General features: G+C 42.9%; 1 protein-coding gene across 1 annotated transcript in view; it reads right to left on the bottom strand.

Annotated features, from left to right (window-relative positions):
* LOC120927572 (tricarboxylate transport protein, mitochondrial-like) overlaps positions 1-20,643 on the bottom strand; it is a 32,821-nt gene that overhangs the window by 5,096 nt on the left and 7,082 nt on the right. The window contains exons 2-6 of the mRNA XM_040338343.1: positions 11,976-12,083; positions 11,803-11,902; positions 7,306-7,444; positions 2,613-2,697; positions 1,861-1,965 (exon numbers count right to left, since the gene is read on the bottom strand). Of these exons, the coding sequence (XP_040194277.1) occupies positions 1,861-1,965; positions 2,613-2,697; positions 7,306-7,444; positions 11,803-11,902; positions 11,976-12,083 (537 nt within the window). The remainder of the gene's footprint in view (positions 1-1,860; positions 1,966-2,612; positions 2,698-7,305; positions 7,445-11,802; positions 11,903-11,975; positions 12,084-20,643) is intronic.

The raw sequence follows: 20,643 nt of genomic DNA, 5'->3' as shown, positions 1-20,643 counted from the left end.
CAGTGTGTAAAATTGCACTCATCTCCAAGACTGATTTAGAGATTTTTAATTTATTTTTTAAGGATGGAGTTTGATTTCCAAAATCATACAAAGTTATACAAGCACAAATACCAAAACAATCAGTGAACTTGCAGCCTAATTTTCTCACAACATTTTGGAGATCTCCCATTAGTGTATGTAAGCTGGTAAAATGGAAAATCTGAGAGTGTAGATGGAAAGCTTCTCTTCCAAGTAAGACCCTTTTTTTGGCATTGAAGTATAGAGTATACTTTGTCGTTTTTTTGGAATGAGAGCTACATGGTAGATCCTCCACTAGCCTCAACAGACAGAGCCTAAGGCACTGGATATTCAGGAGGTCCATAGCCGATTTAGAAATTTTCAATTGGCACTAGTGGAGGTTAGATACTGTTATGGCATGTACACACGATCGGAAATTGTGGCTTTTTTTCCCCCGACGGAATGTTGGCTCAAACGTGTGTTGCATACACACGGTCACACAAATTTTCATTAAGAACGTGGTGAAGTACAACACTACAATGAGCCGAGAAAAATTAAGTTCAATGATTCGGAGCATGTGTCAAATTGATTCCAAGCATGCATGTTTTTTAGCGCATCGAAATCGGATATAGACAATCGGAATTTCCGACAAGAACTTTTGTTGGAAAAAATTGAGACCCAGCTCTCAAATTTTTGCTGTCGGAAATTCACACTACACACAGTCGGAATTTTCAACCGAAAGCTCACATTAAACTTTTGTCGGATTTTCCGATTGTGTGTAGGCGGCATAAGAAGCATCAGTGCAGTATCATCCATAGGGGCTCCTGGGGCAGGCTCTCTCGAAGAGCTTCTTCCAGCACTGGGGAGGGGGGAGCTCAGCCACAGACAGATGATGATGATGATGATGATGATCTCTGATGTTGCTGGCAGTAGAAGGCTGGAGTGTCAGGGACTCGGGCACTATATAGAGGCAATTGCATAAGGCTGATACTTGCATAGGAAAAGACTGTAGGATTTCACTGTGCGAGTACCGAGCCTGTACAATTGGCCATGTATGACTGTGTTGTATTGTTGTAACTAGTAGAGGGCGGCTCGGTCGGTGTCTCTACTATGCGCACCTGATGGAACAAAGAGGTGACAGGTGAGGACTCAAAGCAGAGAGGGAGCCAGTCACATTGGAGGCAGCAGCTAGCGGCACCCTTTCTGCTCATCGCTCAACCAAACTTTTCCTCTACTTGGCTCATTACCCGAACACCTGTTAGGTACTATGCTCACATCCAGGACCCGATAGCAGCCAATCTCACTTTTACTGTGGAATTGAAGAAAAGAAAAGATCATTGAAGCGAAGAAAGATCATTGAGACTGGGTTCACACTACTGCGATGTTAGACATTGCATGCGATTTGTACCGCATTACAGATTGTATGGCTGAATTTGCATCGCATTTGGACGTAAATGATGCAGGACCCTTTTAATGTTGTCCGCACTGGTATCGGATTACATGGGTGATCTGATCTGGGGGTGTCATTAAATTAGTATTAAAAACCCACAGCAGAGAGACATGCAATGTGGGAACCCGCACTTAAAAACACTCTGGTTCCCACACTGCATGTGTAAACCCAAACTGAAAGAAAGAAGAGATCGCTAAAACAAACAAAGAAGAGACCATTGAAAGAAGCGGGGCTTCCGAGAAGTGGGATGGGTCAAAAAAAGGGCACGGTCTGGAACTTCACCATCTTAAAACTTCAGTTGCCACTACATCAGTGGTTTGCTGCTGTAGCCTAGTCACACAATATGTGTCAAAACACAATTTATAAATGCAAGACAATACATTTTACATTGGAAAATTATCCATCCCACTCACCTTTATACCAGTTACGTAGAGTGGTCATGACATAGAACCGGATTGCCTGGTTGGAACCTTGCTTTAAAATGGTTGGGGTCAGGCCCTGATAGGTACCACGTAATCCTAGAAGAGATGAAACATGAGCCAAGTCCACTGTATAAAAACTATTTTTACAGGGTTTTCATTTTGTAGATGCCGGATATTTAACCAGTTCCCACCTGCCGCATAGTCAAATGACAGCCAGGCGGGGCGGCTCTAGTTCTGGGAGGTCCCTCCCATTCTTGTGTGTGGCGATCAGTGGCGAGCTGTGTCCCTCTAAAAACTACTACTGAACATTGCCTCCCTCTGTGTGAGATATATATATATATATATATATATATATATATATATATATATATATATATATATATAATTTATTATTTCTTCTCTCAAATAAATAGAATAGAATGGCGGTACACCGTTAAGATATATAAACCTTCAGGGCCCGCTACCAACTATAGTTTGGTTTGCAAAACGCCTACCAAGATTTTTTTTAAATGGTATAGTAATGGAGAAAAGGCAAATAAAAGAAAAAAAAAAAAAGTTTAAATATAGGAATAATGTCACAGTTGTCAAAGTACAAAGCAGACTTGCTTATAAAAACAAAAATAAAAAATTATATAATGGGCCACTATTAATATATATTTTTTAATGCACTAGTTTAAGATTATTCTAGTTGGGAATCGCTCCCCAGCAATAATTTCTTAGATATCTGTAATCGTGTTAGTTACCTTGCTCTCGAATGATCTCCCGTACTCCATGGTAGAACCCACGATACCTTGGCGCAGATGAGGCCTGATCATGGATGAATTTTACCTGAAACAGGCATAAAAAAAAGCTTCAAATGAACAGGCATAACTTGATTTTCATTGGAATAAAGAGAAACTAATAAGATTATGACAGTCAAAGGGTTGCTCCACTCCAAGACAAGTCAGTTCTTAGATACTGAGGGGCAGATCCTCAAAGAAATTACGCCGGCGTATCTCCCGATACGCCGCGTAATTTCAAATTTTGCGCATCGTATCTTTGTTTTGGTATCCACAAAACAAGATACGACGGCATCTGGGTTAGATCCGACAGGCGTACGCCGTCGGATCTTAGATGCAATTTTTCGCCGGCCGATAGGTGGCGTTTCCGTCGTATTCCGCGTCGAGTATGCAAATTAGCTATTTCCGATGATCCATGAACGTACGCACGGCCGTCGCATTTTTTACGTCGTTTTCCATTCGACTTTTTCCCGGCGTTTAGTTAAAGCTGCTATATGGTGGAGTACTCAATGTTAAGTATGGCCGTCGTTCCCGCGTATAATTTTGAAAATTTTACTTCGTTTGCGCAAGTCGTCCGTGAATGGGGCTGGATGCCATTTACATTCATGTCGAAAACAATGACGTCCTTACGACGTCATTTGGAGCAATGCACCCCGGGAGTTTACGGACAGCACATGCGCAGTTCGTTCGGCGCGGGGACACGCTTCATTTAAATGAAACACACCCCCTACCCGCCGATTTTGAATTCCGCGCCCTTACGCCGCGAGAGATACACTACGCCCCCGTAACTTACGGCGCAAATTAGTTGAGGATTCAAACCAAAGCCAAGTAAGTTACAGCGGCGTAGCATATCTGACATACGCTTCACCCGGCGCAGATATAGGTGGATCTGCCCCTGAGCATTTTTTTTTCAGAGAAAGTGGAACTAAAACTGAAAAAAAAAAAAAAAAAAGTGAGGCAGGCAGCTCTTCAAGCAGAAGTTCACTTTTTAGAAAATAAATGTGCATTATTTTTTTTGGAGCCTGTAAGGCATTGCACTAGCAATCAGCAGATCGCTGGTGCCATGCAGGTCTCCCAGTGTATCTGTGTGCCAGTACATCCCATACAGGCAAGCAGATACACGGACCAGAAGAATCAACAAACTACCATGGCATTCCACAGCGCCGTGGTAGTTCATTGAGAACTACAAGCCAACAGCTGCAAAAGGGCACATGCGCAGCTTACTGTGCATTCCAGACACCAGCTGTGCTAGAATGACGGACTCCCATGCGAGAGATGACATCATCCTCCGCTGGCCAATAGAGAGGCCGAAAACCTAACATCATTAGAAGGTGGAGGGTGGGGGGGGGGGGGGGGGTGATACGGAAGGGAGATCTCACTACTGGAGGCCCTAAAGATATATGAAACTGGCAAATGGTTTAGCCCAACACACCTCTGCCTACAACTGAATATCACTGTTAGGACTGTCCCTCTGCATCAACAAGATATTGTTTCTCATTAGACTTTAAGCTATTTTCTCATTATCTGAAGATGCCTACACACCACAATACATTTCGCACAGCATCACAATAGAGACTCTAGAGGACTAACTGTAAAGCGTATCTATCGCCTTAAATTACCGAACAGACGTGGCGACTGATCAGGTTCTCCTGCAAAAGGAAAAGTGGTGTATTTATCACCTTAAATCTTTGGTAAATATCGGCTTGAACACTGAACTCAATTTGCAGGTCTTCTTGAGCCCCTAGTGTGATGCTGGTGACATACTGACCTTCCCTTGTTTGACTCTAATTTGATCTTTTCTCATCCATCCCCTTTCCTTGACCCAAATTCCCTCTAATGTGAGAAAGCAATTTAAATTATACTCCATTTAAATATTACTTGGTCTATCCTATATGACCACTCAAATTAAACCACTGACCCAGAATTAGTTGTTTATTCTTAGATTTTTTACTCCTAGTGTCTCCTGCTGTCTTTATCACTTTCTGTCTATTCCCTTCTGTCTATTCCAATATGGCTTATAGATTTAGAAATTATGATTTTTTCTTTAAAGATCTAAGCCAATTAATATAGTAATTAGAAAGCATAGGAATCATTCCACATATAAGTTTAGATATATTCCAAGATGTTTATCTCTTGCTGCTTGCGATCTAATTAATCAATTGTTCTTCAAATGTTTATCATACAAAAGCGTTCTCACACTCGTTGTTACGAGTCCTATTTTACACGTATACGCTTAATAAAAAATGTTCTTCCTAAAAGAGAACGCCTACCCCTGACCGATTCAAATCAATGGCCGAGGATTGACAATAAATAAGCTCACCACTAGGCAATGGATCACGTCCCAGAGGAAACTACGCCACGGAGCACGGCAAAACGCGTCAACGTCACTGCCCGACGCCTGTCACGTGACGTTTCCTTCGGTGTGTCGTGGATTGAGACGGCGACGGAAACGCCGCTACCAGCACAGGTAGCCATGGAGGGCTGATACAATCATGGATACCGAGGAAAGCACTCTATAACAAGCGCACTAAGGACATTGCAGATGTCAAATGAAATCCATTCCGGAGCCACTGAGCGTACGGTACACCCACCTCATCAACGCTGCTACAGCTGTAACCTGCATATAAGGTCGGTAACAATATTATTCAGCACGATCTGAAGCTGTTGCCTGGATGCTTAACAGTAAATGGGTATTGTACCAACTACTTACCAACTTGCTACTAACATCACTAGCTTCGCTCCAAGCAGCTCCGTGACATATGGTCCTATATGCGCTTATCATGAGCTATTAACACAGCAAATCAGTTGTGATCATCGCAATCCCTATTTGCATTTAAAGGGACAATTTTTGAGTGGCTACCTGCCACATCGAGTGCACAATTCTCCCAAGTATCCTTATTGATTCATACTGATAATTTAAATGACTATCTATACAATAACTTAATCCCTCAGTACCAACAGCCACTACGGATGCTGTAACATCTTGGATCTTCCATTACGATTCGAACGTCCTTTAAAAAATTTGAACTTCTAGCATTTCTTTACGAGAAGGGAACCCAAACTATCACCATTGAATTGATAACATTCCCAGCCTTCCTTCCCCGCCCCTCCCCCCACACCAGACTCAGTCAACAGATATTGCACAAATTGGCCAAACTAGGTTGGTTGACCCGCTGAGATATCTTGATCTTCTGATACTTACCATCCACGAACCAACTTGCTGTATTTACAGACACGATATTAAATTCAATAAGGTTTATGATGCATGTTACTGGTGCCTGAGCCACCATAACGTCCGGACAGGTGTTGTTGTTTCATGTTGTCTTTTTGTGAGTCTTGTCAGTAACTATTTGTGTAAAGTAGTTTCTTTGCATTCATTGGAATTTTTAGATACACTTTCTCAACCAGAGACTGTACTTTTTCATACATTTTATTGATACTTTAATAAATTAATTTGCATCAATTCATCTTCAGATCATTTCTTACTGCCAATGTAACCCCCTATCTTACCTTTCGATCTCTACTTAGATCATCTCCCATTCTTTACCTTCTATACATCTTATGTCATGACATTATGGTTACAGCAACAAACCATCATTTGATGAGTGATCAATTATAGATATTTCAAGATCCACTGATATCTATATATTAGTGATATAACTTGCATTTCCTTTTCCCCAATCCCCCTTTATCTTTGACACCACAATACTAAAAGGCAGGGGGACATTTACGAAAAGTGGAGCACTGAATCTGGTGCAGCTGTGCATGGTAAGCCAGCTTCTAACTTTAGTTTGCTCAATTAAGCTTAGACAATCAAACCTGGAAGCCGATTGGATTCCACGCAGAGCTTCACCAGATTTTGTAAAAGATATCTGCTGCGGCACCAAGTTTCTACACTTGCTCCCCTTTAAACCTGTTGATCCTGCTTTCTTTTGATGTGGAACAAAGCTGTTGCACTGCTACTGAATTCAAAGCAACATTGTCCCATGTGTAAACAATGTACACATGGCAGGTTTTGTTGAAATTCTACTATGAGGCTATGCTTTGAAATGAAAAGGGTGAAAGAAAGCATGTAAATGCAAAGCATTTCAAACTTAAAATTAAAGGGGGTTGTAAAGGTAAAAATGTTTTCCTAAATAGCTTCCTTTACCTTAGTGCAGTCCTCCTTCACTTACCTTATCCTTTGATTTTGCTTTTAAAATGTCCTTATTTCTTCTGAGAAATCCTCACTTCCTGTTCTTCTGTCTGTAACTACACACCGTAATGCGAGGCTTTCTCCCTGGTGTGGAGAAAGCCTCTTGAGGGGGGAGGGGGCGAGCAGGAGAGTCAGAACACTCCCTACTTTGCAGATAAAGGAGCTGTGTATTAGTGGGAGTCCAGACTCCTGTTGTCCAAGGGAGGCAGCGAGCACGACACTCCACACCAGGGAGAAAGCCTCACATTACTGTGTGGAGTTACAGACAGAAGAACAGGAAGTGAGGATTTCTCAGAAGAAATAAGGACATTTTAAAAGCAAAATCAAAAGGATAAGGTTAGTGAAGGAGGACTGCACTAAGGTAAAGAAAGCCATTTAGGAAAACATTTTTACCTTTACAACCCCTTTAACAGAAGGCAGATTTATATGGCTAGCAAAAAGACAGATCATGCGATTACATACCTTGATAGTTTCCATTGGACAGACAATCAAAATAGCCTCTGAAACACCTGCCCCTAACCCACACATGAAGCTGGTTCTTCCATCTAATTTTCCTGAAGCACCTCTTGCATAATTACTCAGGAATTCAAATGTACCGAACCTGAACAGAAAAAGATTTCTCTCATTAGAGGCGGCGATATGTTTTCATATGAACATATACAGTATGAGCGACCATTTGACCTTTCTTTTTTTTTTTTTTCATTCAAGTTTAAGTTTATTTTCAGAAAAAATAAATCAGTACAATGTAATGAACATCAATTAAAATTAATTTGACCTTTCTAAGCGCGGGCCACAATCAGCGGAGTGGGTGGATGGCAGGTCAGCTCTGCATATGCAGAGCAGACACAGCCGGATCGGAAGTAGAACACAAGTCGGTTTACATCTACCACGCCCAAGGCTTCTTTCACACAGTTGTGCTGTGGTTTACCCACACTGTGGGAGCAATGCAGTGTACCTTTGTCTTTTCTGCACTTTGCAACAGACAACTATTATATTCTGCAGGTGTGGTGCACTTTCAGAAACCTCACCAAAACTCGTAGGTAATAGAAGTCTATGGCTCAGTGCAGGTAACCCACAGGTGCACTGCTCTGCATCTGCAGAATAGTTTGAAAGCAGCCCAGTAACCACTGCCCATTATATAAATATTTATATTTCACACACACACACACATTTTAGTAATAAACTGACCTTTAATAACAGTACTCTATTCTATTCAAAAGCAGGAGGTAGAGGGCCACATCAGAGGGCTCCGCAAGCCACATGTGGCCCCCAGGCCACTAGTTGGGCACCCCTGTTCCAAGGGCTCACATATTGATTATGAAGAATGAAGCAATGCTCACTAATGCTCCTATGACAACATTTATTATGTGGTTATTTTGCGTTTATGAAGCGTGAACAAAAAAAAAAAACGCTTCAAGAATGCTCGATATTTATCTGCTGCTTTTCTGGTGGGAAGTGCTTAAAAGGGAAGTGATGCAGAGGAAATTAACCAATGGCATAAGTTAATTTGGATAGATTACAAAAAAAGCTGCCATGTAAGTATGTAATCATACTCCCCATTGCTCTCTAGCTCCCTGGAGGCATTCTAAGAAGAATACTTGTTTGGTGACTCGTTGCCAGATCGTTTTTTTGTATGCATCACAATAGCTCAGGTTGTATAATTTAGGGTGCTGTTCCATCTCTATGAGCACCGATTAAGATCAGCCTTCATGACACTTGCCGACATGGGCCCTTCCATGTACGGACACACATGATACAGTAAAGCCTTGGTTTGAGAGCGTTTTGCAAGACAAGCTAATTTTTTTTTCATAAATTTTGACTTGATATACAAGTAGTGTCTTGAGTATAAAGAGAAAAGAGGTGGCTCTAAGTGTAGCAATATGGTTACGTTTAGCAACTCGTGTGGTTGATGATTAAAACAGGCTCATCCAAGTATGCAGGCATCCAGAGTAAAGCTGTTCACATAGACCATCCTCCGCACTGCCATCAATGTCGTCCCTTCCACACTGCACTCCACAAGCTCTTCAAGCCTCGCTTTCAGATTTACAGCAGTGAGCCGACAGTGCAGAGGATGGTCTGGACAGCTTTACCCCGGATCCCTGCATACTTTGATGTGCCTGTTTTAATCATCAACCACATGAGTTGCTAAATGTTGTACCTTCATTAAATGTAACCATATTGCTACACTTAAAAGGTGTTCTCTTCTCTTTTATACTCTGAAGCGCCTGCTGGATTTTGCTTCTAATCCCCTGTGGAGGCTTCCAATTGTGGATGGACATTTCATGGTTACACAACATTGCTGTGATCTTTTTAGATCGACAATAAGCTGAAAGACCTATAAATAAACAGAGATGTATTATGGCCTAGGCCGGCACTTTGCAGGGGGGCGGTGAAAAAGTGCCCCCCCCCGAACCCCCTCCTCCCGCACGGAGAGCCGCACAGCTGAATCCTGGAGTTCAGTGAACTCCAGGATTCAGCTGTGTGGCTCTCCGTGCGGGAGGGTGCTTTTTCACCGCCCCCCACAAAGTGGCGCGGTCACCCGGGACATCTGCTGCCCGGGGTCCCGCAGCGTCATACGGCTACAGCCAGGAGGAGGAGCCGAGGAGAGACACAACTGAGAGAGCCGTGCTGCACAGTAACCAGGAGGTAAGGGGAGGGGGGGAGCAGATACGAGGTGAACGAATGAAGTGATGGGAGAGGAGAGGGTGGTATGGGGATATGTGCTGGGGAGTGATTTGAGAGGGAAGATGATATGTGCTAGTGGGGGGGTCCGATCCCCCCCTCCCTGCTCATCCCACCCTGTGCCCCTGTGCTCATCCCACCCTGTGCTCATCCCACCCTGTCCCCATGCCCACCCTTTCCCCATGCCATGAAAATGACAGGACGAGTCTTAAAAAGGAAGGGGTGCGTCATATATAAAGTAGGGGGTGCGCGAGTTTCACCAGGCCTAGGGCAGCACAAAACCTAAATACACCCCTGGTTATAGAGCATCACTATTGTAAAATCAACGGAAGTGGTCGACAAGCTATACATTTCATTGAGGCCCAGTGTTGCATGACCAAGCAATTTTCAGTTAAAGTAACAGTGTAGAATGTGTAGTGTAGAACAGAATAGCAAAAAATTTAATTGGTTTTGAAAGGGGCAAAAGCGACTGAAGGTCAAGTGGTTCATTTTAACTCAATGCTACTGCTCTTTGTGAACAGCACTATGTGGTGCCACTGTAATATTAATGGCAGGCATTGACGAGTGGTTATGGATCTTTAGAAATGCTCATGAAGTAGGGCAGGTTATTGGGAAGGTGCCCAGTGCCCAATCATCTGAAGGTACAAGTCTAACTAAAGTTATATGAATATTTGGCCTGTGACCTGTACAATTAAGATACACATCAATGTATTATATTGCTAGTCCTTCGATGTGGTGGCTTTTTTTTTTGTTTTAACTTTGTTTTCCCTTATTTTCATCTGGCCAGTGACACACTTCCGGTTTTAGGGAGGTGCCTCCATCTATGAAGGAGCACCAAAAGCACCCTTGGACAGTAGCATTTTCTGGGGAAGGGCTTTACAAGAGTGACTAAAGCTGGCCATAGATGGATGGAAATTTGCCTGGTTCAGCAGGAATCACTGTGTGGCCATCTCTGCAACAGAGGTCAATTGCTTGAACATATAGACAAGCTGGAAAATATTTGTCAGACAGAGGTTGCAGCCACTGATCAGTGTATTCTTGCAGTGCCAAGTCCCACTGACAGAATACAAAGTCTCAGCAAGCGAGATTCTTCCATCCACATTTTTGTGCATAGAGGAATGCATTCAATTTTTTTTTGTTCGTTAAGCCAGATAAAACCAACCATCTATGGCTAGCTTAAAGGAATTGTAAAGGCAAGGGTTTTTTATCTTTATGCATCAAGATAAAAATGTGCGCAGCAGCCTCCCCAATACTTACCTGAGCCCCATCTCCGTCCAGGGATGTCCACGAGTCCCTTGGCCGTCCGTGACTCTCCCCTCTGATTGACAGACACAGCAGTGGTGCAATTGACTCTATGGGTGTCAAAGTTAGTTAGCCAATCAGGAGAGAGAGGGGGCAGGGCCAAATGGACACACAGAGCTGCAGCTTGGCGACCCCCATAGCAAGCTGTTTGCTGTGGGGGCACTCAACAGGAGGGAGGGGCCAGGAGCGGAGCAGCAACGAGGGACCTGAGCTGCCCTGTGCGAAACCAACTGCACAGAGCAGACAAGTATGACAGTTTTTTTTTTTTAAACAATACTTTACAATCACTTTAACAAGACTTCTTGTCCTAATTCACAGGTAATAAAGCTATGAAACAGGGTGAACTCAAACAAATACTGCTTTGCTAATGCTAGTAAACAGGCTAAATTTTTTCATTTTAAATTTTGCATTTAGTACCACTACATTTTATTTTTTCAAAGTACATGTCTTTTTGATCACAGAAATAATTTATTTTCTGCAAACATAAGTTTTTCACTTATTTGTGTTTTTAAAATGACAGAATAGAGGAGTTCTACTAATGCCCTGTACACACGATCGGAGTTTCCGTTGGAATAAACTCAGACGGAATTCCATTCAAGCTGTCTTGCATACACACCAAATTCCGCAGCGGTGACGTACAACACTACGACGAGCCTAGAAAAATTAAGTTCAATGCTCCTGAGCATGCGTCAAATTGTTTGAGCCTGCATGTTTTTTTCTTTGTCGGAGCTCCATACAGACTAAACGGAAATTTCCAATAGAAATTTTCAGGTTCTCTTTCTAACCCCGTCGGAAAAAAAGTCAGATGGGCCATACACACGGTCGGAATATCCTATGAAAAAATTCTGACTTTTTCCATCAGAAATTCCAATCATGTGTACGAGGCATTACTTTTCCTGCACATTACATTAGTTACATGGATAATCTAGATACCTTGTCTGTTATTTCATTAGTATCATGGTACGAATTTCATACCTTACTGCAGACTTGGGAATGGATCCATACAGCAATGAGCTAAGACCTCGATACAAGCCTCTGATTCCATGATCCTGTACAGTAATCTTGACACAGTGCCCTGTGGGTGACACAAGAGGTAAGTGGGCTTATCCATCACTACAATCCTGTAATATGTGATCACACCTTCTTACCTATTCCTCTATACCGGGGTGGATTGGCTTTCTCATCTAACTGAAGCTGAGTCTTGACGTACTCTGTAGGGAAAGTGATGCATATTTCGATGCCCCCTGCAATTCCACCTATGAGAGATAAAATAGGAAATGAGATACGATTTCCCAGATCTGGTAGGCATGTGATAGTGCTGGACCAGTCAGTCAGGATTCACAAGGGGTTGCTAGGGATTCCATAAACTGGTAGATTCACCTTCCATTTGATGGTACCTGCATAGTTATGGAGCTAATGTCACTTGAAAAAGTCAAAAGCAAGACACCAATGATCTTTTTAGCTGTCTGTAAGGGTGGGCATTCTTCCCACTGGACATCACTGAAAGTATAGACATTCTTACCACCGATGCCCAATAAATTGGATTTAGAATGTGTTCCCCTAGACCTAAAACAAAAAATAAATAATTCTTTATATGTAAAAAAAGATTAAGGCTGGCCATACATTATACAATGTTCTTCTATATATTTCCCAAAACCAAATATGAGTTCAAATGTAAACACTTTCAATGTGTGTGCAATCAGGCAGGCCCTCGTACTACACAGCTGAAGGTAAATCTAAAGGAAATTGAATAATAAAATTGTATGGCCAGCTTTTGAATGGCTGTGCTGGACAGATTAGAGATTTGAGTCTAAGGGCTCTTTCATACGAGCGGCCCGTTCAGGTCCGCCTGCCAGTTTTTTAGGCGGACCTGAAGGGGCGCTCCGTGCTCCTTTATGGAGCCGCGGATGTCAGCGGTGACATGCCCGCTGACATCCGACCCGCCAAAATGTGACAGAGGAAAAAAAAAAAAAAAAAAAAAAAAAACGACTTTTCCATCCGTCTGGCGGATCAGATGAACACGGACAGACGGTCCGTGTTCATCCGATCCCCCCATAGGGGAGAGCGGAGAAAAGACAGGGCAGTCCCTGCACAGTGTGAAAAACTTGAGTTTGCAATTGTATATGTGATCCTGTTCTTTTAAAGCATGCTATACAGTGCAATTTGGCCCCCTGTATCAGCTGAAATACCCGTCTGATCCTGCTTGGCTCTGCACCCCCCCCCCACCTGTAAACTGGCCACGGCATATCACGGGTGCTGGGCCCTGACACCGTGGTCAGTTTATATGCCTCCCGTCAGCCCTCCTGTGTCAGTGCCCACCCTATTCCTGATATAACATGCATGCTTTTATTTAATCATCCGTCTTGTTATCCTAGGTGTAATAATAATATAATGAAATAAGATAGCGGGCATTTTTATATAAAAACAGACACAGGAGCACCTAGGATAACAAAACAGAAGATTATATAGAATGCAAGTGGGTTAACAACAACTTAAACGGGAACCGTCAAACTGAATAAAATCCATCCAGTCCCTGCTGAACTGGCTGAATTTTCATCCATCTATGGCCACCTCAAGGGATATAGATATAGATATAGATATAGATATATACATATACATATACATATACATATACACACACACACACACACACACACACACACCAGAGAACAGGCATATCAGATTTAATCAGCTAATATTACTGACAGTAGTGATGATTTTAGTCATTTTATTTTACCCAATAAATTCTAGCAATATTTTAGTGACAGCATGCCAAGAATATTGAATACAGACTCCAGTAGATGAATTATGCATTGGCAGGAATGCTTGTTATTCTGTGAAGTACAGTGACAACCTTCAGATTTATAGCACACACTGTCCATTTTAATTCAGCTGACGTCAATAAAACTGCTCACCCAGAAATTGAAAAGCATCAAGAGAAAAGATTTACAGCCCTGAAATATGATCCATCCTTCAAAAACAAGCCAGATGGAACTGAAGCCCACCGATTTTTCATTCATAGCTCTGACTGAAGCACAGGTAGTCATTTTCCAGTACACCTGTCATTGGGGATGAATGAGACGGCCATTGATGACACACTGGCAGCAGAGATTTGAGTCACTGACTTGGAACAAGCATGCAGAGGTCATAGTCAGAAATTCTTATGTGCATACTAGGGCCGAAATAACTAATCGATGATGAAATTAATCGATTACAATTTTCATAATCGAATAATCGGGCAGTAACATAATGGGGTTAAATCTACTAAAACTCGCCCTTTATGGTACAAAAAAAGCAAATCACTACTGTAAATATTACTTTCACTATCAATGAACCCCTTACAGTAAGCGAGTTGCTCTTTTTGTACTTATTTTTGTTTTTTAACCCCCATTATGTTACTAAACATCTCAGGTCGGGGTCACACCTCGTGTTTCTGCAAAAAGCACCAAAAAACAACTACAGTTCATTTACATGTTTTCCTATGGGACATGTTCACATCCATGATTATTTTTTTTTCAGCTGCTGCGTATTTGGAAAGGGCAAGGAGTTTAACACAAAACGGTGCCATTTTGTTTGTTTTTTTGTTCAATATACTTCAATGGAGAAGCTGCAGAAAAGCATGTAATGTGTTTTTGCGGCAATTTGTGTTTTGTAATCTGCCCAACAACAAATTGGCCCAAAAAAAAAATATAAAAATGCTATATTTTTTTTTTTTTTAAGTCTATTATCTGATTCATCGAAACAATAATTGGCCAACTAATCGATTATGAAAATAATCGTTGGTTGCAGCTCTAGTGCATACATGTTCCAGGTCAGTGACCCGAAGCTACTGGATCAGTATGACAGTAAGGCAACCAGCATGGTCATAACAAAGGTTATCAAGGATTAACCACTTCAACACCGGGTCTATTCTGGCACTTTTCTCCTTCATGTAAAAAAATATTTTTTTTTGCTAGAAAACTAGTCAGAACCCCCAAACATTATTTTTTTTTTAGCAGACACCATAGGGAATAAAAGGTCTGTCATTGCAAGTTTTTATCTCGCACGGTATTTGCGCAATCATTTTTTAAACTCCTTTTTGGGGGGGGGGGGGGAAATAAAAAAATTATTATTATTATTATAATAAAAACAGTAAAGTTAGCCCAATTTATTGTCTAATGTGAACGATTATGTTATGCCAAGTAAATAGATACCCAACATGTCACGCTTTAAAATTGCGCACATTTATGGAATGGCACCAAACTTCGGTACTTAAAAATCTCCATAGGCGACGCTTAAAAAAAAAAAAAAAAAAAAAATTACAGGTTACTATTTTCGAGTTACAGAGGAGGACTAGTGCTAGAATTGTTGCACATGCTCTAATGCACGCAGCTATACCTCACATGTGAAGCACCGGATGAAATCTATGATTATTCTTATGGTGCACACAATCGCCGACAGAAAACAATACTATCTAAATCACTCAGATATAACAGCACAAAGTCGAGGATGTCCTCGGTGTAGAAGTGGTTAAACCTGTCAAAACTATAAGGGTTAATTACATCTTAAAGCAGAGTTCCACCCAAAAATGGAATTTCCGCTTTTCAGATTTCTCCCCCCCTCTGGTGTCACATTTGACACTTTTCAGGGGGGAGGGAGCATTTACACAGGGATTAGAATACATATCAGGTTTTCACACACAAAAATCTGTGCATTCATTTTGAAAGGTGAACTTATCCTTTAAAAAAAAAAAAAGTATAATAAAACAGACAATGTTTTATCCTATGCTACACACATATTTGGGGTGCAACATGAAAAATTGTCACAATCACTCACAAAACAGCTGCACCACCCCCTTTACGTTATTTGTGAATGAAAAAAAAATGAATGAATGAAAAACTTATAAAGCGCGGCGCATGCGAACTGAATCGCTTCTGGGCGATTTGTGGGTTGCTTCTTTTGTTAGAAAGTTGTAATGATTTTATATCAGCGAAGCTATGCCTGGTTCCACCCAAACAGCCATGTCATTTCGGTTTGGGATTGTTTCCAATAAATAACTAACTACTTGTCCCATCATCTACCACCACAGCAGCAGCGAGACTCTAAAGCAAGGGTCTCAAACTGGCAGCCCTCCAGCTGTTGCAAAACTACAAGTCCCATGAGGCATTTCAAGGCATGGTGGGGCTTGTAGTTTCATAACAGCTGGAGGGCTGCCAGTTTGAGACCCTGGCTTTAGAGAGTGGTGCTCCATTTTCCTTCGATAGTCCAGCCACCCTTCCTCTAACCCTGTAACAGCAGGTCCCTACAGACCTGAGGCTGGGGAAAGACACTGAATAAGCCTGTGTTGCACCCATGACACACTAATCGCAGATGCAATGCAAAATGAGTAAATGTACACCGATTAGATCAGTGTTGCTACAGTTATTCGTTACTTGAAAATTTGGACTAATGCCCAGTACACACAATCTGATTATTGGACGAATGATCGTCCGTTTTTATTGTATGCTAATCTCACGTCGAATCTGGAGTTTATTAAAGTCACGAAAATTCTCGTACGGCAGAATAAAAATAAAAAAAATCAGAAGTGATGTCATGTGTTGTAATGCATTTTCGAACGACAGCTGTACTGATTAAACGAAAATCGTACGATGCATGTCCGATAGAAAAAAAAAAAATTGGATGAACTGTCCTGATCGGCTCTCGGAAGCTCTGTAACAACGATCTGATTATCGTAGATCATATCGAAAGCGGCATTTTTCGGATTGTGTGTGTACGGGGCTTAAGCCTTTCAAGTGACACTAAAGCTTTGTTTTTAAATCAGAATGTTGGTCTAAATACTTACCTTATGTGATGCCTCTTGAGGTGTACATCTTCCTTCTACCCAATTCAGGTCATACCCTCAGCACTGGCGTCACTGTGCGACTCTCCTTACAGTGGCGAGTCTCCTTACAGCCCACTTCCTGTTTCTTGTGGGGTCATTAGCCTAGGATTATTACATCATGCACAGCTCTCTCCCTCCTGAGAGTTTGCCAGGAAGGTAGGGGTGAGGAGTCATAAGAGGGCCAATGAGAGCTGCAGGGCTGGAGGTGTGCCTCTGTGTGTCTGTGTAAATCCAGGAAGTCAGCTGCCCACAGTTAAAATGGTTGCAGCTAGACTCAGTGGAGGGAGATTTCTGCAGCATATTTGGCAGGTACAGAATCATAGTATATATAAAATATGCAACATGGTTGGAGGGAAGCTTCAGAATGGCAAAGATGTTTATTACAAAGTATGTGAGCAGACTGCAGTTCCTCTTTAAAGGGGTTGTAAAGGTTCATGTTTTTTCACCTTAATGCATCCTATGCATTAAGGTGAACATCTGACAGTTATGGCCCCCCTATTTTACTTACCTGAGCCCGTTCACCTGCTGCACTCGCCCCCGACATCCTCTTCTCCGCTCAGTCTGGCCGTTGATTGGCTAGAGTGGATAGATTGATAGCAGCGCAGCCATTGGCTCGCGCTGATGTCAATCACATCCAATGACGTGGCGCGCTAGGGGGCAGGGCCAAGTAATACAGTGAGTGGCTATAGCCGCCGGCTGTATCAGGGGGATTAGTTCTTGCAGGGAGGAGCCGAGACAACCGCAGAGGGACCCCAGAAGACCAAATTCAGGGCCACTCTGTGCAAAATGAGCTGCACAGTGGAGGCAAGTATAACTTTTTTTTTTTTTTATTAACAAACCTGTATCCTTTACAGCCCCTTTAATAATGTAATCATGAACACAAAGGTCCGATTCATTTAGATCAGCCCGGAGTTCACATTAATCAAGCTTTAGTAATGTTTTTTTTTTTTTTTTCACAAGAAAAAGCTTTAGTACACACACCAATTGGCATGCTATGTAAACCACTGAAGATTTTACCTCCTGTTTGGCTTTAAGGATACAAAATGTCTATTGTCAGCCCCGACATGAAAAAAGAAACGAATATTTAAAGCGGAGTTCCGGCCACAATTTCACTTTTTAAATATAAATACCCCTGTAATACACAAGCTTAATGTATTCTAGTAAAGTTAGTCTGTAAACTAAGGTCCGTTTTGTTAGGTTGTTACAGCATTTAGACACTTTATAAAATAGAAATTGACTGGGGCCATCTTAAGTGTGGGCATCATGAAGCCAGACTGTATGACTTCCTGGATTTCAGCCTTGCAGATCTCGCACATGCTCAGTGCTGCACAAGCAGTGTCAGATCAGGTTTCAGAACCTGTGCTGTCCAAGTCACATGATTCTTTGAGACTGGGGAGTGCACAGACTCCTGGAAAGTTACACCCACTACATTCCCAGGAGTCTGTGCGGTGTAGGTTAGGAAGCATTAAGCACCTAGGTGCAGGAAGTGGGAAGATTAACTATTCTGCCTAGCAACAACACTTTGAAGGCATCTAAAAAAAAAAAAAAATTTGTAAAGGACTAATGACATTTTTTTAAAACTACTGATGTAATGTTATATTTATGGGTGGAACTCCACTTTAATTTTGTTAGACTGTTGCATATTACACTCCAGTATTGTATCTGATGTGCACTGAAGCTTCTAGCAGACTGCCACTGCTTACCATTCATTATGGAAATGCCAAAAAAAGTCTCGCCTAAAAACTCCTGCCCTCGATTTGACCTACGAACTCGATTTTTTAAACAGCCCTTATTGACCTCTGTTAAAGCGGAACTCCACCCTAAAGTGGAACTTCCGCTCATCGGAACCCTCCCCCCCCTCCAGTGTCACATTTGGCACCTTTCAGGGGGAGGGGGGGGGGTGCAGACACCCGTCTAAGACAGGTATTTGCACCCACTTCCAGGAGTCCTCTCTGCAGGTATTCTGCAGGTAGCGAGTCACTTCCCGCCCCTGCCCATTGTGTTCTGGGAAACACACAGCGGGGACCAGTGAGGACTGCACTGCGCGACTCGCGCATGCGCCATAGGGAATCGGGCAGTGAGGCCGGAACGATTCACTTCCCGATTCCCTCACGGAGGATGGCGGGGGGGGGGGGGGGGCAGCAGATAGACGAGCGATTGCTCGTCTTCTGCTGCAGACGTCGCTGGACTCCAGGACAGGTAAGTGTCCATATATTAAAAGTCAGCAGCTGCAGTATATGTAGCTGCTGGCTTTTAATTTTTTAAGCGGCGGAGCTCCGCTTTAAACAAAGTCACACAGAATGTCAGCAACCCGCAAAAAATAGTTAGCTTTAAAGTTGCTGAGTAGAGCGACTTCAAAGCCGCACTGGTGTGAACCAGGGCTAATGGCTAAAGGTTTCAGTTGTGTCCAGCCTTTAACTTTTGTCTTCTAGACCAGGGATCTCCAAACCCCCGGCCCACATCCGGCCCGCTTGTGCGTTTTATCCGGCCCGCAGTGTAAACAAAGCTGCCCATGCTACCACACAGTTCCCCCCCCCCCCCCCCCCCAACAAGACAAGCAGCACCGTTTTTTTTCCCCCATTGGCTGCTGCCTGGGACCACCAAGACGCGGCAAATCCCCCCCTCCCCTTCCCGCCCGCTGTATGAAGTTATGATCCCTTCACGAGTGACGTCAGAGGCGCGGCACCCCCCCTCTTCCCGCCCGCTGTATGAAGTTATGATCCCTTCACGAGTGACGTCAGAGGCGCGGCACCCCCCCTCTTCCCGCCCGCTGTATGAAGTTATGATCCCTTCACGAGTGACGTCAGAGGCGCGGCACCCCCCCCCCCCTCTTCCCGCCCGCTGTATGAAGTTATGATCCCTTCACGAGTGACGTCACAGGCACGGCACCTCCCCTCTTCCCGCTCGCTGCTACACTCGTGGAAGGATCGTTAATTCAAACAGTGGGCGGGAAGAGGGGGAGGTGCCGCGCCTGTGACGTCACTCGTGGAGGGATCATAACTTCAAACAGCGGGCGGGAAAAGTGGAGGTGTTGCGCCTCGGAGACCTGAGCTGCAGTCAGCTAGTATGAAGGTAAGAGGCTGAGCATGTTATTGTGTTGCACAATGCCGATAAGCAACACTACAGGAGAGATTGCTACATTGCTGTGCTGATGGGGATATTTCTGGGGACATTGCTGTGCTGAAGGGAACATTGCTGGGGACACTGCTGATGGGGACACCACTAATGGGGACACCGGTGTCCCCATCTTTCAAGTCCCCATCATTGGGGTGCCCATCAGCGGTGTCCCCATCAGCAATGATGGGGACACCACTGATATTTTATACATAACTGATTTTTTTTTCGGCCCCCAAATACTTGTAAAATCTACAATATGGGCCTTGTGTTGAAAAGTTTGGAAACCCCTGTTCTAGACTGTAGTGCTGATGAATTTTGCTTGTACGGTATACTTTCATACAATATAAGAAGTCTAATTTTGTCTGCAAGATATTATTTATTTACAGGTATTTATATAGCGCCTTCAAACTGCACAACTCTTTACACTGTGTAGATTCACATCAGTCCCTGCCCTCAAGGAGCTTACAAACCAAGGTCCTGATCTCTCATGTACTAGGGCCAATTTAAAGAGGAACCATTTAACATACCAGGATGTATTTGGAGCGTTGGAGGAAACGCAAACACAGAGCGGAAATTCAGATAGTGTTTTGGCTGGAACCAAGCAAAGGCAGCAGTGCTAACCACTGAGCAACTAAGGTCACTCATGGTGCTGATGAATTATAGCTGAGCATTGCATTCTATCAAACACAGTAATAGGCTTAATGTTTTGTAATTTATCTGACCACTAATCTCAATCTTGGGGATCTATTCATGAAAAAAAATTATATGGATGAATGTGACAAGCATCCGCCCATCCTTGAAGAATTGGGACTGCATTTTGCTTAAACTGTTACTAAACC

The sequence above is a fragment of the Rana temporaria genome, chromosome 2, assembly GCF_905171775.1.
Source record: "Rana temporaria chromosome 2, aRanTem1.1, whole genome shotgun sequence".
Classification (NCBI taxonomy): Eukaryota; Metazoa; Chordata; class Amphibia; order Anura; family Ranidae; genus Rana; species Rana temporaria.
The sequence above is the reverse complement of the archived record's forward strand: the minus strand, read 5'-3'. Positions and strand labels throughout refer to the sequence as shown.